Below are 18,813 nucleotides of genomic sequence, written 5' to 3' on the forward strand. Positions count from 1 at the left end.
CTATATATAGCTCTACATGTAAAAAATTAATATCCTTATTTTTTATTTTATCTTAAAGGTTAGTCATCATAGAAAAACAAGAAAAGGGCAGAAAATAAAAACCAATAATTTTCGTCTTGTTTTGTAATCTTAAAAGCACGACATAAAAAGTTTGATGCTACGTTATTGAAAATTATATTAGAAATACCTTATATTGTAACTTTTTTTGTACTTATAAAGTAATTAAATCCGCCAACCCGCAGTGGAGCAGCGTGATGGATTAAGCTCCAATTCTTCTTCTACATGGAGAAAGAGGCCGATGCCCAGCAGTGTTACAGGCTGTCAATCAGTCAATCAGTCAGTTCAGCCTATTGCAGACCACTGCTGAATAGGCCTCCCCAAGTTCATAACAGACATCCCGTTTTTCCGGAATCCTCATTCAGCCTACACCGGCAATCTTACGTAGATCGTCGGTCCAACGGGCCGGAGGACGTCCCACAATGCGTTTGCCAAGACGCGGTCTCCACTCCAGAACACGTGTGCTCTAAACGGCCATCGATCCTGCGACATAGGTGACCAGCCAATTCAACTTTCTAATTCTGTGGGCTATGTCGGTTACTTAAGTTCTCTCACGAATAGCCTCATTTCTTATCCATTCTTACAAACGTATAAAAGTGTGTTAAAAATACCTAAGTGTCACTTTCTAACCTAAAATATGCAAAAAGAAAAATATAGAAAGTTTACACAAAAATTATTTACACCTATCGAAGATGAAATATGAAGCTCAACGGATGATTATAGGTATTACCCTATTAGTGTGTATCGGACGTTATAATCTTTTTAGTCTATGATTTACGCACACACGTAAACTGACAACATTACACAATAAAATTCAACATGGCTGTCTATTACGAATGGGTTCCTTCGCGGTTATATTTTCTCAATTTCTGTTTAATCTAGCCGGTATCGTTTTTGGAAATACATTGCCTTATTTTTAATAATGTAAGTCAATGTGTTTAATATAGATTTCTGCGTAAGTATACTGTATATCGAGATATTTGTTTGTTTTCTCTCGTATCCTTGACCGATCTGTAGAAGGCAAAGTAGTTAATATTTTTTAGTATTCTTTTATGGAATCTTTACAGGTATACTGAAGATGAAAGTTAATTTATTGACGGAAACAAAAAAGGGTGTCGAGAAAGCTAAATTTTCACTCTCACTTAATAGAAATAATGCAATAAAATTAAACAACGAAAATAGTATAAGTGCGAATCCAAACCAGACGCAAGAGTTGAATGAAGATAAAGAGAATAAACCTGTGAAGAGGCCTCTGAAAAGCACTTACTTTAATACATTGAATGCTGCCAAGAGACTGAAACCTTTGACGGAAGAAGCATTAAAACATACAGGTATATTTGTATATATTACATTATTAAATTAAAGAATATACATATAGAATGAGAATATAATCATAATTGAAATATATAATACAATATAAACACTGGTGTACTGAATTTAGCTCTAACTACTAAATATAAAACAACTTTCTTACAATCTTTCTAGAAAGATATTTATTTTATTTGACATCATATATTACAGAATCATCAACGAAGCAGAAGCAGATCATACTTGAGCCGTTTTCAAGTGACATTGCCATGTTGAATGGCCACCACCCCTCAGATAACCAATATGGAGGGAGTACACAATGGAAAACCCCCATTGCCACTCTCTCCAATCTTGGAAACACATGTTTTTTAAATAGTGTTCTGTATACTTTAAGGTATGTTATTTTGAATAATTTATGTTCATATTTTATTCTTTATAATAAAAATATGAGACAATAATTCCATTAAATTGAAATCTAATAACATAACAGGTGTTTGTTGATAAGAATTTGTAGTAAACAGTGTTAATCTATTGCTCCAAATAATACTCTGGTCAGACTTTATTTACTTGTCTGATAAATATTTAAGATTGCTTTGATAATGATAATCGAATACCTAAAAACATTTGCTTTGACTAGGCCATTGGCGCAGTGTGTAGTGACCCTGCACACTGCTCCAAGGATATTGGGTTTGATTCCCACCCAAAGTCGTAGTGTTATGTAAATATATATATGTATATGTGTATATATAGAATATATATATTGTATCTGTATCAAAAAACTGCCAACCTGCATTGAAGCAACATGGTGGACTAAGTTTTGATCGTTCTCCTACATGGAGAAAGAAGCTTATGTCCAGCTGTGGGATGTTACAGGCTAAAGTAGCATTAAGTAGCTTACCTTAGGAACAGATATAACTGTGTTGAGTGTATGTTATTGATGTTTATTATCACTATTGTAATTATACGAATTTCAGATATGCCCCCCAATTTGTTCACAACCTCCACCACCTGGTGTCAGACCTAAATAGAGTAGAACAGAAACTCGGCAGTATCAGATTAAAAAGCTCATCACTGGGTCGCAGTGCCGCCGGTCTAGCCTCATCGGGGACAAGATCGTGGAGTAGTAAGGATTTACTATCTTTGGGACAGTCTGATAGTAATGCTGGAAAAAGTAAAATACAGGTGTGTGCTTTATGTAAACTACAATTAATATATATATTTATATATAATTGAAAATTGAAAATTTGACTGATATTACTAATGGACATACAGACAAGGTACTATTATAATAATATTATTTAATAATATATCTTTTTTTTAAATATGTAATGTATCATAGAACTTCTCTAAAATCAAAATACAAAGATTGAGACTTGTTTTGCAACTTACTTAAGATAATTTTGACTCACTGTAGAGATAAATATTTTATATAATTAGCATTTACATGAAAAACAATCTCGAGTCTCACTATTTTAAAATTAATTAAATTTCTGAAGCAACAATGCATCATTTTAATTATATTCCATTATTATTATTATATTTTAAATTTTAATTAAACTTTGCATGTTATTCTGGAATTGAAGAGAGGAAGTTATACATGTATATTTTTTTTAAAATATTCTTTAACTGATTTATACAAAGATAATGTCAACAACTTGTCACTTATAATCAGATAGCGTGTTAGTGGAACAAATATATTCTGTTTTAGTGAACTGATAAAATTGTTTAAACAGCTACCAAATTTGATAGAAAAAAATTACATTAAAAATTTGCACAAAATTTTAAGTTGTAGTAATAAACATTTTCACATCAGTGGAATGAAATTTGAGTGAGGAGAAATATACGCAATACAAATATAATCAGCTACATCTGGTCAAACATGTTTAAAACCCTTTCCAAACATCTGTCTGAAGAAATCAAATTTTCAAATATATTCTCTAGCATTATATGTGATTTTTATCTGTTTAAAAAGAAACATTCATGACTCATTTCATTATGACCATCATTTCAATTATGTAACAACCGCTCTGGTGTAGTGGTGCGTGTGCCGTGTAGCCGCTTAAACCGGCGTTTTACGGTTTCTATTGTACAAATACTTCTTTCCGGTTTGGTTCTCTCTCTACATACTCACCCTATGGGTTTCCTCACGTGCCTCGGAGAGCACATAAAGCTGTCGATCCCAATTGTTATCTTAATTGGACTGTTACAGACTGAATCAAATCGAATTGAATTTATGTACTTCCTTGGATACACGAGAAACTTTAGTTTGAAAAAATACAATCTATATTATGAGTACATATAATATTTGTATGCATAAGCAGCTAAAATAATTAATCTTTTCTTAACAAAATTATGTACTACTAAAAATTATTTTATAAACTCCTCAATACATTTAGAATATTAAATAAACCTGTATTTATAAATTGTTTATTTTATTGCTATGACATTGCCAGATAGCAACAGAAAAACTACACGAGACATATTTAAGCTTGCGAGCAGCGGAAAGTAAATGTCTCAACAGTAATGTTGCCGATGCAAGTCCGGAACCTTACGCCGCAGATACCTTTCTAGCTGCTTTGAGAGAAGTCAACTCGACCTTTGAAGGTATCACATTGTATTATTTCAAACATTATGAAAATTAGTGTCACATTTCATTCATTTTACTAAACGAATTTTAAACCTAAACCTTATTAATATATAAGTATGTCTGAAAACCGCATGACAATCTGTGGCTTTTGAGTTTAATGGAAATAGAAAGACTGTGGGGGGATTTCGCTTTATAATTTATAGTGATAAGTAGTAATAAATACCAATAGTCATTTTGATATAAAGAAAAATTCATGCTGCTTATTCATGAGCTTATGTTAATTGAGGTTTCTAGAAATGTACTAAGTTTCATTACTTTAATCATTTTAAGCAAAAAAAAATTAAAAAAATAAACACATTAAAAAATATATATAATTTTCTGTATTGTATGTCACAGGTAATAGACAACAAGATGCGCACGAGTTACTAGTGTGTATACTGGACAGTATTCGAGAAACCTGCCGCGCATTAAGTGCGAGAGCTTCGCGACTGCCCTTGCAGGAGAATGGTGACAGGTAACTGCAGTCACCTAATGCAATTAGCCTTAACATTGGGCAAACACTCTTTACGTAAAAACAGTTTGATGGTTACTTTCAAGATCAAGCTCGCTCATTTGTTGTATAACTTTATAATTTAGCTATTTGGCAAAGATACAATTAGCAAAAAACTAGATACTAATTTGTATAGTTTATTTTGTATCAGAAATTTTCTAGTACAATGTAACATTTATTTGATTTCAAACATTTATGAATAAAATTTTCCTGAGTATGTTTACTTGCAATTTCTAAAATAAAAAAAAAATCTCAATTCTCAGCAACGGCTTAGGTCGTCAGCCGTGTTTAGACAATGATGGCGGGAAGACATTAGGGAATCTACGCAAGTCATGGAAGAAACGTAAAGAAGGCAAGTCGAATGAAAAACGTAACTCGCCTTCGGAAGAACGAGACTCACCGGACCCGGAGAAAGATGAACGGTCAAGACCGGGTTGGGATTTTGTTGCTGATGACTTTGAAGGTTTGAAATTTGTTACTTTGAATTGCTTACAATTCATATTGATAATCTATAATATAGGTATAGATTCTACATAAATGAACGAAGTCACAACTCAAGAAAGGCAAGATGATTTGGCTAATTTGTATTTTTTAAGTTTACTAATAAATCAAGAGCCCCAGAATCGTGATTTCTAATATTACTTCAAACAAAATATTTAAAGTACAAGTAAAGAACTTTATATTTGGCCATTGCTTCTACCGGTGTTGGTAGTAAGAGCTGAGAAACTTTCAGCTTTTATAAAATGACGAATGTCTGACCCTCGCGGGATCATGGACTCTTACTGCGTTGAAGGTTCCCATAGAGTAAAAAATTAGGAAAACTGCCTAGAAAATTTAGAAATTTTCAAAAACCGTACGACTGTTTAAACCCGCGTTTAACAGATCGCAAGACAGAAAAAAGTCTGTTGGGTCAGCTAGTTTATGATTTAAAAAAATATGATAGATAAAAAGCACTATAAAAAAATAAACGAACGTCACAATTTTTCCAACACGGTATAGTCTTACGTAGTACCACTACCATTACCACTAGTTACCACTTGAGATTGACGACAATTTGATTGTTTACAATTTACAGGGCGCATAAGTCCAAATGTATTAAATATGTCAATTTAAAGAACAAACTCGTTACGTGTATATGTTTTTTTTTTTCTATTAAACAACTGAATTTGAAATAATATTGAAGCTATCAATCGTAAGAGATTTATTAGGTTTTAATTTCTTTAATAAAATAATCGTGATTATTATTAATATCTAGTTAAAAAAATAAAAATTAAATTTTTAAAAAAGTTGTGACGTTTTACTTTGTTGGCTTTCTATGTTTTTTTACATAAGAAAAGGAATATATATATATATATATATATATATATATATATATATATCTGCACTTGTGTAAATTGAAGTTTTAAAAAAGACCTTAAATACGACCAGGTACAATGGTAGTGAGGACAATGTGCCTCGAGTGTGAAGCGGTGACGGAGAAAGCGCAAGCTGTTTGTGAGCTGTGCGTGCCCGTGGGCGACGAGGACGCTCCCGACGAGCCCTTCAGGGCCGCCTGCCTCTCCAGTGAATACCTGCGCGATCAGAATAAGGTACAATTACAATATTTACAAGTTATTTCAATTGATTTTTTATATCAAAAATATGTAGCTATTTAACGTTGACATTTTTTTTTCCAACCTCCAACTAAGCGTCTCACTTACGTATTAATAATAATAATAATCTAAACTTTGTATTTAGCCTCTAACATCTCACTGCTGGGCCTCTTTCTCCGTGTAGGAGAAAGTTTGAGCTTAATCCACCACGGTGCTCCACTGGGGTGGAAATATTTATACAAATACCATACAATACAACAATAAAACAACAATATCCATCCTGAGCGGGAATCAAACCCGCAAACCGTCGATGTTCTGGGCAACTACACCATAGCTGTTGTTGTAATAATCTAAATATAAATTTAAATAAACTTTCAGTATTGGTGTGAGCGCTGCTTGCGTTACAATGAAGCAAGACGGAGTGTAGCGTATTCACGGTTGCCGAGGCTACTTGTGTTGCAACTGAAGAGGTTTAGCGGTGGCATGGAGAAAATCACAAGACACGCTCCCACGCCCTTACTCATGCCTTGCTTCTGTGAGCCCTGTGCAAAAAGACCACCGGAACACCCGCCAACTCATAGGTAATATTTTAATACAGAGTAGCACTCAATGCAAAGTGTAGCTCGATAGCAAATACTTTTTCATACTAAAGCAAAAGTAACTTTAAATTCTTTACTATAAGTACTTATTTTTTTAGAAACTATTTGACAGAGACATACTTGCAACTATGTATTTAATCCCATAAAATAAAATAAAAATTAGCAAAATAATAAATATTATTCTTACATAAGTTCGTAATTAAATTATTAAAAAAAAATTGACAGAATTTTTTCTTTTGACCTTCATTAAGTATGTGCACCTTATGGCGAAATGAATACTTTCATTTCATTTTAGTTTCACGGTGTTTATATTTTTTCACTTTAACTTACAGATACATCCTGTGGGCGGTGATAATGCACCTGGGACAGACGCTGACGGGCGGGCACTACGTGGCGTACGCGCGCTCGCAAGGCGAGGGCAAGTGCGAACGCGAAGGCGGTGGCGACGCGACCAGCAGCGGCTCCAGCTTCATGCGCACGCTGTTCGCGCGCCGCCCGCCCGCCGGTTGCGCAGCCAACGACTGCTGCGTGCCGCGGCCACGAACTGACTGCTGGCTCGCCTGCGACGACGACCTCGTCAAACCCATATCTAACGAGGAGTTCGAGGACCTCTTATCCGCGGAGCCTAAGATGCGATCCGCCGCCACCCCCTACCTTTTGTTTTATGTCAAAAGTGAAGTCGGCTAGTTGTCGCTGAAACCCAGGACGACGGATGCGCCCCTGTACCTCTTGTTCCATGTCAAAAGTGAAGTCTGCTTATTTTCATGACAACGTAACACGCACTCCGCCGCCACTCCCTACCTCCTATTCTATGTCAAAAGCGAAGTGAAACAAAGGACGATGCGCGATGCGCTCCTGTACCCTCCCTTTTTATCTACATCAAAAGTGAAGTTTGCTTATTTTTGTGATAAAAACAAAGTCAGCTAGTAGATCACAACCCATGTTACCTGTTAATTAAATCTTTAACACTCGTCGTGAGTAAGATATGTGGCAACTGAAAGCAATGTTTAATTTGATATCAAAGTGATAGTGATTAATGTATGTAGTGACTTGTAATGTCTTTTAATTGTGGATGTCTTTAGGTGATTTCTATAATTTTGAATAATCACGTTCTTTAAAATGATCATACAAATAATATTTTTATAAAATAATTATTTAACCATTTGGGAAAATGAAAAACTTACTTTTATCTCACTTGATGTAAACTACAAATATGACTACCAATATCCATATACAGCTTTAAAAAAATTCGCCATTTACTTATTTGGTACCGAACATATATCACTCATTGCAACAATAACTTAACTGTGCATATTTCTTATAGTTTTTGTATTGGATATTGGAGGTAATATAAATTTAAACATTGTATATTTTTTTGTTTGGTTTGATGTATTTTAAAGCTTAAAAAGACATTTAAGGAAGACACAGATTATAGTGTCAGCCTGACGTGATATTACGAATGTAGCAACATTGTATTAATATTAGGGTATTACAGAAATCTTATCAATAGTATTGTAAAGTTTAGATATAAAAGGATTTCATGCTGATATTCTGACCTGTTACAATCAGACAATATAGATTAAAATGTTTAACTATATAATTTTTTAAAATTTATACCTTTCATTGTATTGATTATTTGTAAATGTGCAAAAGTATTGTTGTTAAAATCGAATTATATAAAAGGTATACATTTCTACGCTCTTCTGATATTAAAGACAATATGGGCCTAAATTATTATATTAATATAATTCATTCATAAAAGTGATTAATATTTAATAGTTAGAAAAGAAATCTCGTTAATTTAGTCACAATCTTACGAGTGTTGTGTAAAGCTTGTTAATTCAATACTACTTGGCCTTAATAATTGTTTATTATTGAAATAATAGTTCAAAAATAGAACAATATTTTAAGAATAAAGGAAAGTTATATATTGTAAGTACAGTATTACCACGAATATAGTAAGTGCACCTCGTGCTTAGAAAATTATAAATTAGAAAGAGTATATAATAAAGTTATTGTTTGGTGTATTTTAATAGAATTTGTGTAAAATATCAAACATATATAGTCTTTACCACAAATGTTCCAAATTTGATATTAAACATTACGTTTCTTCATAGTATGTTTTGATAATACTGAAATAGTATTTGAATCATGAAAATCGATGTTAAGCGATTGCTTATTTGTAAAGTTATTGTTTTGGAAGATAATTTATACCAATTCTATTGAAATAAAGTATAGTCATGAAATGTTTAGTTATGCCTTTACACCACTTGTTTTCGTGGTAGCACTGTTTCATTGAACACCAAAATATTCAATTTTGATCTTGTTAACTCTTCACAGTAAATTTCATCATTAAAATTCCATTACAATTTTACTGAAGTGCTCATTTTTTTTAATGACAGTGATACTATAATATTATCGCTTGCTTAAAAATGACTGCTTGATTTATACAATTTTAAACAATGTACGAATTAGCTATGGTTTAAGAAGTTGCCTTTCATATGAACAACTATTTTTCTACTTGATCTGTAAATATAATTCCATTTTCGATGAATCTTGAGATACTAATATTTTGTTTTTATACATTCTTGGGCTCGAAAAATTTAATCTAATCAGTTTTATAACATACGTACCTTACTATACCTTAGATCGATCGTCGTTTCTTGTAAAAAACCTAAAGCAATAAAGATGATGCGATAACACCCTAGATCTTCTTTATATCATTACAGTTTGTTTTAAATATAATAAATGACCAATTCGATTCGGTGTGTTAGAAGTACATATAGTAAAAAAATATATTTAAAAACGCCGTGAATGTGTACAACTGTATGATTACTGCATTGAATGTGGAACATCTGAATGAATATAAAATTTCTAGTATAATATTCTGTACCCAAGTGACTTTATATAACAATGTTCAACCTTTTTCTCATATTACAATCATCTAAAGTAAATCTATTTTCTTTAATCAATAACATTGCAATTACTATTTTTAATGAATTTTATTTTAAAAAGTCGTTTATTATTATTTTAAACTGAACCCGTTCCAGTAATTGCTTTCTCTATTTATAAGCTGTATATTTTTGCGGATGCCATTCCAAAAACCTTTTAAAAAGGTAAAATTCTTGTCAGTAGTTATATTATTGATTTTAAACGAAACATGTTATGAATAATTTTCATGTAAATTGGATTGGAATAAATTTAATTTCAATAAAATGTTTTATTTCTTTATTAAGATTAATTTAAATATTGAAAAATAAATACATGAAACACTTTACCGTACATTTTAAACATTCTTGTTAGAAATGTATGGTATAGCAATGATACAAGCAACTAAAGGGTCCAGCAGGATAAGGTAGGGTACAGGGGCACAAATATATTTCAAAAATATCTTGTGTGGGTACATGAAATACAAACTCTGGAAATAACTGATAAAAAATGTATAGTGTAAACTTAAATTTCGTCTAATATAAAGACATTGTTTCATTAGTGTAGCTACAATAATTATTTAAAAATATGTAACCGCTCTAGCGTCTAATTAATTAGTGAGTGGCTGAATTTGTGTTAATGGTAAGTTTGTATCTCGTCAAGGCTGCCACACTAGTTATTTTCAAAATATCTTTCTGGGGCTACTCACCTATCTTACCCTGCTAGACTCTTTACTGTTCAAAACGTTGCACAGTGGGCTGAAATTCACGTTTCATAGACATTCAAATTTATTTTTTCAAGTGACGCTTTTTTTGCTTGAATGCGATTGAGAATAACTGCTATATGCCTTATATAATGAACTTTCAGGTTTATAATCGTAAACAGCGCCCTTAGAATTTTTTTTAAAAAAATTTGTATGGAGTCGACGTAATAAATGATGATATCTCCATAATCGCACAATTGCGCCTAATATCCTCTTAGGTTATTAAAATATAAATTATTTTTGATTTTTTGACATACTTCATGCTGCGGTCAAGCGTGCGTTTTTTTTTAAAAATCTTTAAAAAATTTACCAATTTTGTTTTCTTTTTTTTTGTGGTTTTTAACTAATATCAAGATTTACATGGGTGTATATATACTTTACATTTACTCAAATTAGTTGTGTGCTATATTAGAAAGTGAAATTCATTAAAAACCATAAAAAGGTTTAATTATTACAATAAAAATATAATATGATAAAATTAAATAAGGCTAGGACTATATTATTTTTATTATTGCCTTTTCTGTATCACTATCTTCAGAGCCGAACTCAAAGTTAGAGTTTATTTCGGCAATATCCCTAAACTGGAATTCAGGTGTTTGAAAATTCAGCAGATCCAATGTTTCAGCAAACACATTTTTCTTTTTCTTTGCATTCATTCGTTGGGTCTTACTGCTGAAATATGTGGATCGCACGAATTATCATCATTTCAGCCTAATACAGTCCACAGCTGAACATAGGCCTCACAAGTTCACGCCAAAAATGGCGTGAACTCATGTGTTTTGCCCATAGTCACTACGCTAGGCAGGCGGATTGGTGACCGTAGGGCTGGCTTTGTCGCACCGAAGATGCTGCTGCCCGTCTTCGGCCTGTGTATTTCAAAGCCAACACTTAGATGAATCTTCGGATCAGAAAATTGGATTAGGATCAGATGAATCTTCGGGAAGAAAATCTTCGAATCAGATCTTCATCTAGTTCAGTGATAGCCGCAAACTTTACATGAAATTCAAAAAATTGTCGTGCAGTGTTCCTGTCGTTAGTTGTGCCATAACCTTATCTTAAGACATCGATTAATAGGTTAGTTCCGTTTTGAACTTGGCTTGGATAGGTTCCGTTCTTGCATCCACTGCGGCTTTCTCACTTTCTTTTCTAGCAGACCACTTCTTAATATCTAATTTATATGAAAAAGACATTCGATCATGTTTATGCGCACATATAGTGAAGAAAGTCCGAACTCCATCAAGTCATTTTCTGTAGATTTCTGATTCGAAAATTTTCTGTAATTTTGCAAGCCATAACTTCACGTTAATCCATCAATGTTTCGAAATTTAAAGAATATGCGCACATAACTACTGAACGGTATGTAGAATTATACAACTGGTACTACATGCCATCAACAGTGCACATGATACTGCTTCATGGAACCGAAATTATCGCTAGTAACGCAATAGTACCGATTGGGAATTTATCTGAAGAGACTTTAGAAGCGAGGAACAAAGACTTCAGAAAATTCAGAGAACATCACTCACGTAAGAAGAGCAGAATAAGTTCCAATGAAGATATTTTAATTTCCCTTCTTCTTTCGTCCGATCCACATATTCCAGCAGTAAGACCCAACGAATGAATGCAAAGAAAAAGAAAAATGTGTTTGCTGAAACATTGGATCTGCTGAATTTTCAAACACCTGAATTCCAGTTTAGGGATATTGCTGAAATAAACTTTAACTCTGAGTTCGGCTCTGAAGATAGCGATACAGAAAAGGCATTAATAAAAATAATATATTCATAGCCGTATTTAATTTTATCATATTATATTTTTTTTTGTAATAATTAAACCTTTTTATGGTTTTTAATGAATTTCACTTTCTAATATAGTACACAACTAATTTGAGTAAATCTAAAGTATATATACACCCATGTAAATCTTGATATTAGTTAAAAACCAAAAAATAAGAAAACAAAATTGGTAGATTTTTTAAAGATTTTTTAAAAAAAAAACGCACGCTTGACCGCAGCATGAAGTATGTCAAAAAATCAAAAATAATTTATATTTTAATAACCTAAGAGGATATTAGGCGCAATTGTGCGATTATGGAGATATCATCATTTATTATGTCGACTCCATACAAATTTTTTTAAAAAAAATTCTAAGTGCGCTGTTTAAGATTATAAACCTGAAAGTTCATTATATAAGGCATATAGCAGTTATTCTCAATCGCATTCAAGCAAAAAAAGCGTCACTTGAAAAAATAAATTTGAATGTCTATGAAACGTGAATTTCAGCCCACTGTGCGTTGAGGTTCCTTATTTTATTCATCTTGCTTTCGACTATCTAGATAACGTTAATATGCAATAGATAAGTAATCAATTGATTAATTATAAAAAGCGATCGTTAGTGACGTTATATATGATTGTCGATAAAATATAAGAATAAAACTAATTCTAAACAAAGAGGATACAAATTTTAACAATAATTATTTGAGCGTGTTAATATCAATACTATAAAACTAGTGAATATTGAGATTGGGGTATTCGGCTATAATTGCTTCTATGCTCATCGACAATAATATAATATAGTACCTATAATGCAATATACCGAAATTGTTGTAGAACCTAAAGTACAATTATAGCGTGTAGCGACATCTATCGTGCGACATCTATCACGCGACATACAAACTAGAGAACACTGACGTATCCTACATCGCGCTATCAAAGTGGTTGAGTATATATACAAGAACCCGACAACAACTGTTGGGGCCAGTAGCCCACCAGACACAACCCCCGTCTGGTCAGTTACCAAAAAAAAAGGTTACTGTTCGACTATTCTTACTACTGGTAGGGCTATCGGTACAATCGTTTCAGCCTGTAATATCCCACTGCTGGGCTAAGGTCATGTAGGAGAAGGATCAGAGCTTAATCCATCCTCAAAGCCATGATGTATCATCATGTATCGATACCATGAGTAGTGCTATTATTGATATTTTCTGGTAGGTTTAAATATCGATATTACTATTTCGACTATGGATCTTACTATTTGGGCTATCGATATTACTAGATGTTATCGATGTTACTGTTTGGACTATCGACATTACTAATTAAGTTATCGACGTTACTGCTGTTACGGCTGTTGACAATTTGACATTACTATTAGAGTTATTGATGTTACCGTTTGTAATGTTGATATTTCCGACCGGGATATCGATATAGCTACAATTAACATATATAATTATAATTATAATTTAATAATAATGAAACAACTTTTTCGGATTGTAAATTTTTAACGCGGCTTATAAGTTTTTTATAACGCCCACGTTATACGACGTTAATATAGCTAATAGCTATTTGATATTGCCGTTGTAATTTTACCATTTCTATTGATGCCTATAAATATTGACAGTAATAAGTTTACTGACAGTCATTTTATAACAAAGCATATTGTTAGTAATAAAAAATTATCAATAATCGAATAAAACTAAAATAATTTTAGGAACTGCTATCGAATCAATAGTAATCGATATGTTATCATCCCTATTCATCTATTACGGGTCAAGTTTATTGACAACCAATATAGATAAGAAGGCACAAATATTTTAATCAAAAACGCCGATCATATGCAGCATATTATCTCACAGAAGACGTCCTATTGTGTTTTGTTTTAGACGTGTTTTTAAATAATTAAATATGAAGGCGATTGTGAAAAAAGACCAACTTTCAAAAGTAAGTACACATAGCATAAACTATTCGATTTAAAAAGTTAAATAATATTGACGGTAGTTAAGTAATTTAAAATTTATTGAAAAAAAAGTTAGCCTATAACTTAACAGAAAGCTAGTGTTTTTTATTTATTTACTAAGAATGTACTTATATAATTTAATTACCAATTGTTATTTATTAATAACCTAATTAATTTTATTTATATCTTTAAACCATAGTCTTCTTATTGTCTGTTGCACTACATTTATCAATGTGGCTAACGTAAAAATGACATTATACCTGTGACATTGCAATGACCTCAGAAAAGTCCTTCCAGAAGTAACTTGCTGTCAAACTAAACAGCTACATACTTTTTTCTATAACAAACTTCTATTTTGAGAAATAAAACCCGGTGTTTTCTTTTAACTATGGATTTTGTAAGTGATTTATATTATAAAAATTATTATTAATTTTAAAATGATAGTTAATTAAAATCTTATTTTTAATGATTCTATTAGGTTATACAGAATCAATGTTAAAACAGCTGACAGCATATAAAATTGACAAAAAATTAAAATCACGTATTAAATAAAAAAAAAAGATACAATAACAACATACATACGTATCCAACGTATTTGTATCTAATAAAATTAATCTACATCTATATTCTCATAAAGTCTAATATTATTTTGCGAATGTCGGCTTTTACCTAACAAGGATTAATTTAGAGAATTGATAATACAGAATATATGTACGTGTTTATTTATACATATTAATGTTTACGAGTTTTTTTAGTAAAAATGTTTTGATTTAAAAAAAATATTTGTCAAAATGTGCTTACTTTGGAAGAAAATGTGCCATTAAATAATGATATCTCTATTTTTATTCGAAGTTTTCACACATTATCAAGAAGCACCGGAAATTACTTTTTCTTTTATGTAATGATTTCTTTTTTGTCAAAATTTTCAAATTAGTACATCAGTTATAGCCTAAGATCGGAATACGAAATCATTACATCACGGAAGTATGTAACCAAACTCGAATTTCAACATACATTTATGAATAAGAGACTACTTGGATGATAAGGTGCCAGTCCAAAATTGCCCGCAAATACTGTACATTACAAAAAAAATGTTAATTAATTTTCGAAAAATCTATCTGCGACGTAATTATGCGCAATAAGAAACTCGCAAATCTGGGACTCGCCATCCTTGTCTAACGTATGGCGGTGCGCGCTGACTCTCTTTATCCTATATACCTAGCGTTTTTAACGGCTAGAAACCTTTATTTATACGGCTTTTAAAAATTTCGGCTAAGATCTAGACTAGGAAAAACCGAATTAGAAAAACCGAATTATGGGGTTTTTGGGTGTGGTGAGCGGAGGGTGTAGGGGAATCAAAAGGTAACACTGTCACACCTCAAAACCCCATGGTTATGGAGATATCCATGGTTAAAGTTTTGAGGTTAGAAGAAGAATTTAAAGCTATTATAATACCTTTGAGCTCGTACTGTTTGCATTGTGTGACAAATCGACACTTTTAAACAAAATAACGCGTCAGACATAATATTCTAATAAAATTAGTAACATTGCGTGCTAGAATATAGGTTTAGAAATTCGAAAAATACCCAAAACCGAATCGGAGCACCTCACTGTCCACGTGGTCTTGGTCTGTCCTACCCCTAGAGTGTTTTTTTTTATGCCGCGGAGGCGCGGAGGGAGGGAGTGCTTTCGCACGCAAGGGCGGAAGGGCTGCACTTCCCGCAGCGCCAGAGCTAAGCGTTCCTCTAACTTTAAAGGTGATAGATTAATTTGAAAAAACGCGTGTGAAATGTGAAAATAACGTATAAAAGCTACGAAATTTTTCTTCTAACCTCAAAACTTTAACCATGGATATCTCCATAACCATGGGGTTCTGAGGTGTGACAGTGGTACCAGGGGTAGCGTTCCCCATTCTCCCCCCCCCCCCCCTCTTCCCCCCACGGTCCCGAAATTTGGTTTTTCCTAATCTAAAGCTTTACCAAAATTTCTACATACCTTGTTGTGATTTGGATGATTCTTAATTTAAAAAACAATATAAACATTTTTTTTTGGTAATCAATTAATTATTATTAAAAGTATTAAACTCCTATTCATAACTGTATGCTAAAATTTGAGTTTGGCTACCAATATATACGTTATGATTGTATATTTCGCAGCCGGATCCCGTACTATTAGTGAAATATTGAAAATACATATACTGTAAAACAAAAAAAATGTACGAAATAAAATAATATTGAAAAGATAAATATAAAGAAAGACACATAAATATAATAGAAAGAGAGATTATTCACTCGGGATTGTGTTTTTTTATAACCATATCTCATAACGGTTATTATATATATATATATCCATAAAAACAGATGGGCTGTTAATATGAACCTTGTTGGAACGAAGTTCCTTACGGCAGGCTTGACATTTGGCTGGGCGAGCGAACTGAAAAAAATGTGATACTAAAACCGTAAGAAAAATATATAACGGAAGTGACGTAATATCACACGACTGTATAATATGACGTTTGTAAAACTAAAATATTACTAGTAAACTTTTTTTAAATTATTTATGTAATTTTATACTGTCGACAAAAATAAATAAAGCCTTATGTTTTTTTATTTCACTAAATAGTTTGTATTATTATTATTATTTTATTGATTTATTTTATTTTACGGTATTTGTTATTTTCTAAAATAGTAAATTTCCTTTACTTATACTTTTATTACTTAATTAAAAACCAATCAACAAAATTAAATAGAAAATCATGAACTAGAAAATATATGTAAAATTCAAAAAAAAATTTTTTTTCAAATTGTGTTGCTTCTATACTATCCGAAGGAACTTCGTTCCTACCTGCAGGCCTAGCATGCGCGCCACGACAAAATTTTGTCTACCCCTTTTCTCGTATTATCTCTCTATGTCTACAGTAGCTAACATGCGTGCACGCGATACTCTTCTCGTTAAGTCAATAGAAGAGATAATCATTAAATTTTAGTGATCTGTGATATTTATCTCTAAGGAAGCTAACATGACATCGTAATTTGGTCTTATTTTGTCGTTTTAGAAAAAGAAACTTCTCGTTTTCAATATTATCGACGAGAAAGACGATAAATAAAAAATAAATAAAACCGGGTGCCTATTTTTTGTATACCATGGCGTTTCCCTATTATAATTATATAATTTCGGTATACGAAGAGCGGGAAATGCGAAAAGTCGAGTGAAGTGTGCCATATAATGACACAAAAAACGTATTTGCGCCCTGTTGCTTCTTATTCTAAATAATAATAATAATAATACTTTATTTCAGACCACAAAGTATAAGTCCATATTGGGTTAGTACAACAAGACAAGACAACATTCAGAATAAAAAACAAAACAAAATTATATTAAAAAAATCAATAAGTAAAAATAAAATTAAATAGAATAAAAGTAAAATAAATAATCAAAAATTCAAAAAATTTTAAAAATTAAAAAAAAAAAAACAATGCGTGATAGAATTACAATTATCTAATGTGCGACAAGATATAAAGCACAACACGAGCATATTGTTTTACATATATAATTAAATTCATTTACTTACGCCGTTTTATTTTCCATATTAGATTTTTTAAATTAGATATACACTTTTTATCTTAGCCAAAAGGCCGAGAACATTGTTAAATAAAACATGTGTCACTCGTTTGAAATTATACAAACGTTGGCTCATCCCGGTTTGGCACGATTGGTCAATAACCTTGTAAATTCAACTTTACGACATAAGAAATAAGAATGATATTCAGTTGTGATTATGGTTGATAATGTTTCTCTACTCGACAACTCGACAAGGCGAAGTCTTCGGAAGAGAATTTTGTCTCTCGTAGTGCGCATGTTAGGGTAATCGAGAAAATACTCGATGTAGACATTATCTCTCTCTCTCGTCAAGAGATATCTCGTTGTATGCATGCTAGGCCGGCTGGTGTCCCATGACACCACATAATAATTATATATATTATTATTATTTTTTGATTTTAAATAAATAATACCTTTAAAACTTAATGCATATTTAAAAAAAAAAAATATTTTTTTACATTAATTATTTGTGAAACCCTAATATAGCTTCTCAAACTTAACTATTGTTAGAAATAATAAAATTTTGTATACGATTTCTTATTTAAAAATGTCCGTATTATATAAATTTTATTATTCTTACTTTTCTCTAAAAATTTCACAAAAGCTTAAGGCGTGTTTGGAGATACTAAAATTATAGAAATGGAAATAAAAAGTTTCAGATTTTTATTTCCGTTTCCGTAATAATTTGCCGGAAATCAATCTTCTTTCATATAGGTATTACAATTTAAATGGCGGCGGGAAGCCTAAAACTTTCAGATAATTAATACAATATACCAACTTATGACTACGCTGAACGCATTGGCAACCGTTTTGGCACTTTTACAAACTTTTAAAATTAGAATAGATAAACAAGCTGAAAAGTAACCCTTTAAAATCATGAACAAAACGTCGTAAAGTTAAATTGTTACTAAGGAGGGTGAACTAGGGAATAATGACGGCATGAACCCCTTGGTTACTGTTTCAAATAAAAACGGGTGGGTTTACGGCTACGTAACTCACCCCGCGAGACGTCAATGCGCGCGCCGACGTTCGTGATTCGGTATCCAATACGCAAGTCGGCAATAGATTGCAGCCGCCTGAAGTTTTCCACGCTAAAGGGC

The 18,813-nt window shown here is 32.0% G+C and overlaps 1 protein-coding gene and 1 long non-coding RNA gene across 2 annotated transcripts; one reads left to right on the plus strand and one right to left on the minus strand.

Moving 5' to 3' along the window:
* Window positions 1-821: 821 nt before the first annotated feature.
* Window positions 822-9,909, plus strand: LOC123655226 (ubiquitin carboxyl-terminal hydrolase 1). The gene is made up of 10 exons (XM_045591054.1): window positions 822-1,012; window positions 1,125-1,388; window positions 1,579-1,759; window positions 2,340-2,547; window positions 3,819-3,969; window positions 4,349-4,466; window positions 4,766-4,965; window positions 5,931-6,091; window positions 6,473-6,675; window positions 7,026-9,909. The coding sequence occupies exons 2-10, from the start codon at window positions 1,136-1,138 to the stop codon at window positions 7,378-7,380; spliced, it is 1,830 nt and encodes a 609-aa protein (XP_045447010.1). The 5' UTR covers window positions 822-1,012; window positions 1,125-1,135; the 3' UTR covers window positions 7,381-9,909.
* Window positions 3,779-18,783, minus strand: LOC123655227. Its single transcript, XR_006743346.1, has 3 exons — window positions 18,713-18,783; window positions 5,916-6,073; window positions 3,779-3,961 (listed from the first exon to the last, which is right to left on the minus strand). It is a non-coding gene; the product is annotated as an uncharacterized LOC123655227 (long non-coding RNA).
* Window positions 18,784-18,813: the final 30 nt, after the last annotated feature.

This window comes from Melitaea cinxia, chromosome 7, assembly GCF_905220565.1.
Source record: "Melitaea cinxia chromosome 7, ilMelCinx1.1, whole genome shotgun sequence".
Classification (NCBI taxonomy): domain Eukaryota; kingdom Metazoa; phylum Arthropoda; class Insecta; order Lepidoptera; family Nymphalidae; genus Melitaea; species Melitaea cinxia.

Excerpts from the sequence above, each read along its gene's own strand:
- LOC123655226 (XM_045591054.1), top strand. The coding sequence starts at position 1,136 with ATGAAAGTTAATTTATTGACGGAAACAAAAAAGGGTGTCGAGAAAGCT. Across the intron at positions 3,970-4,348 it reads AGTCAACTCGACCTTTGAAG|GTAATAGACAACAAGATGCG; the intron begins GTATCACATTGT and ends TGTATGTCACAG. Across the intron at positions 4,966-5,930 it reads TGTTGCTGATGACTTTGAAG|GTACAATGGTAGTGAGGACA; the intron begins GTTTGAAATTTG and ends AAATACGACCAG.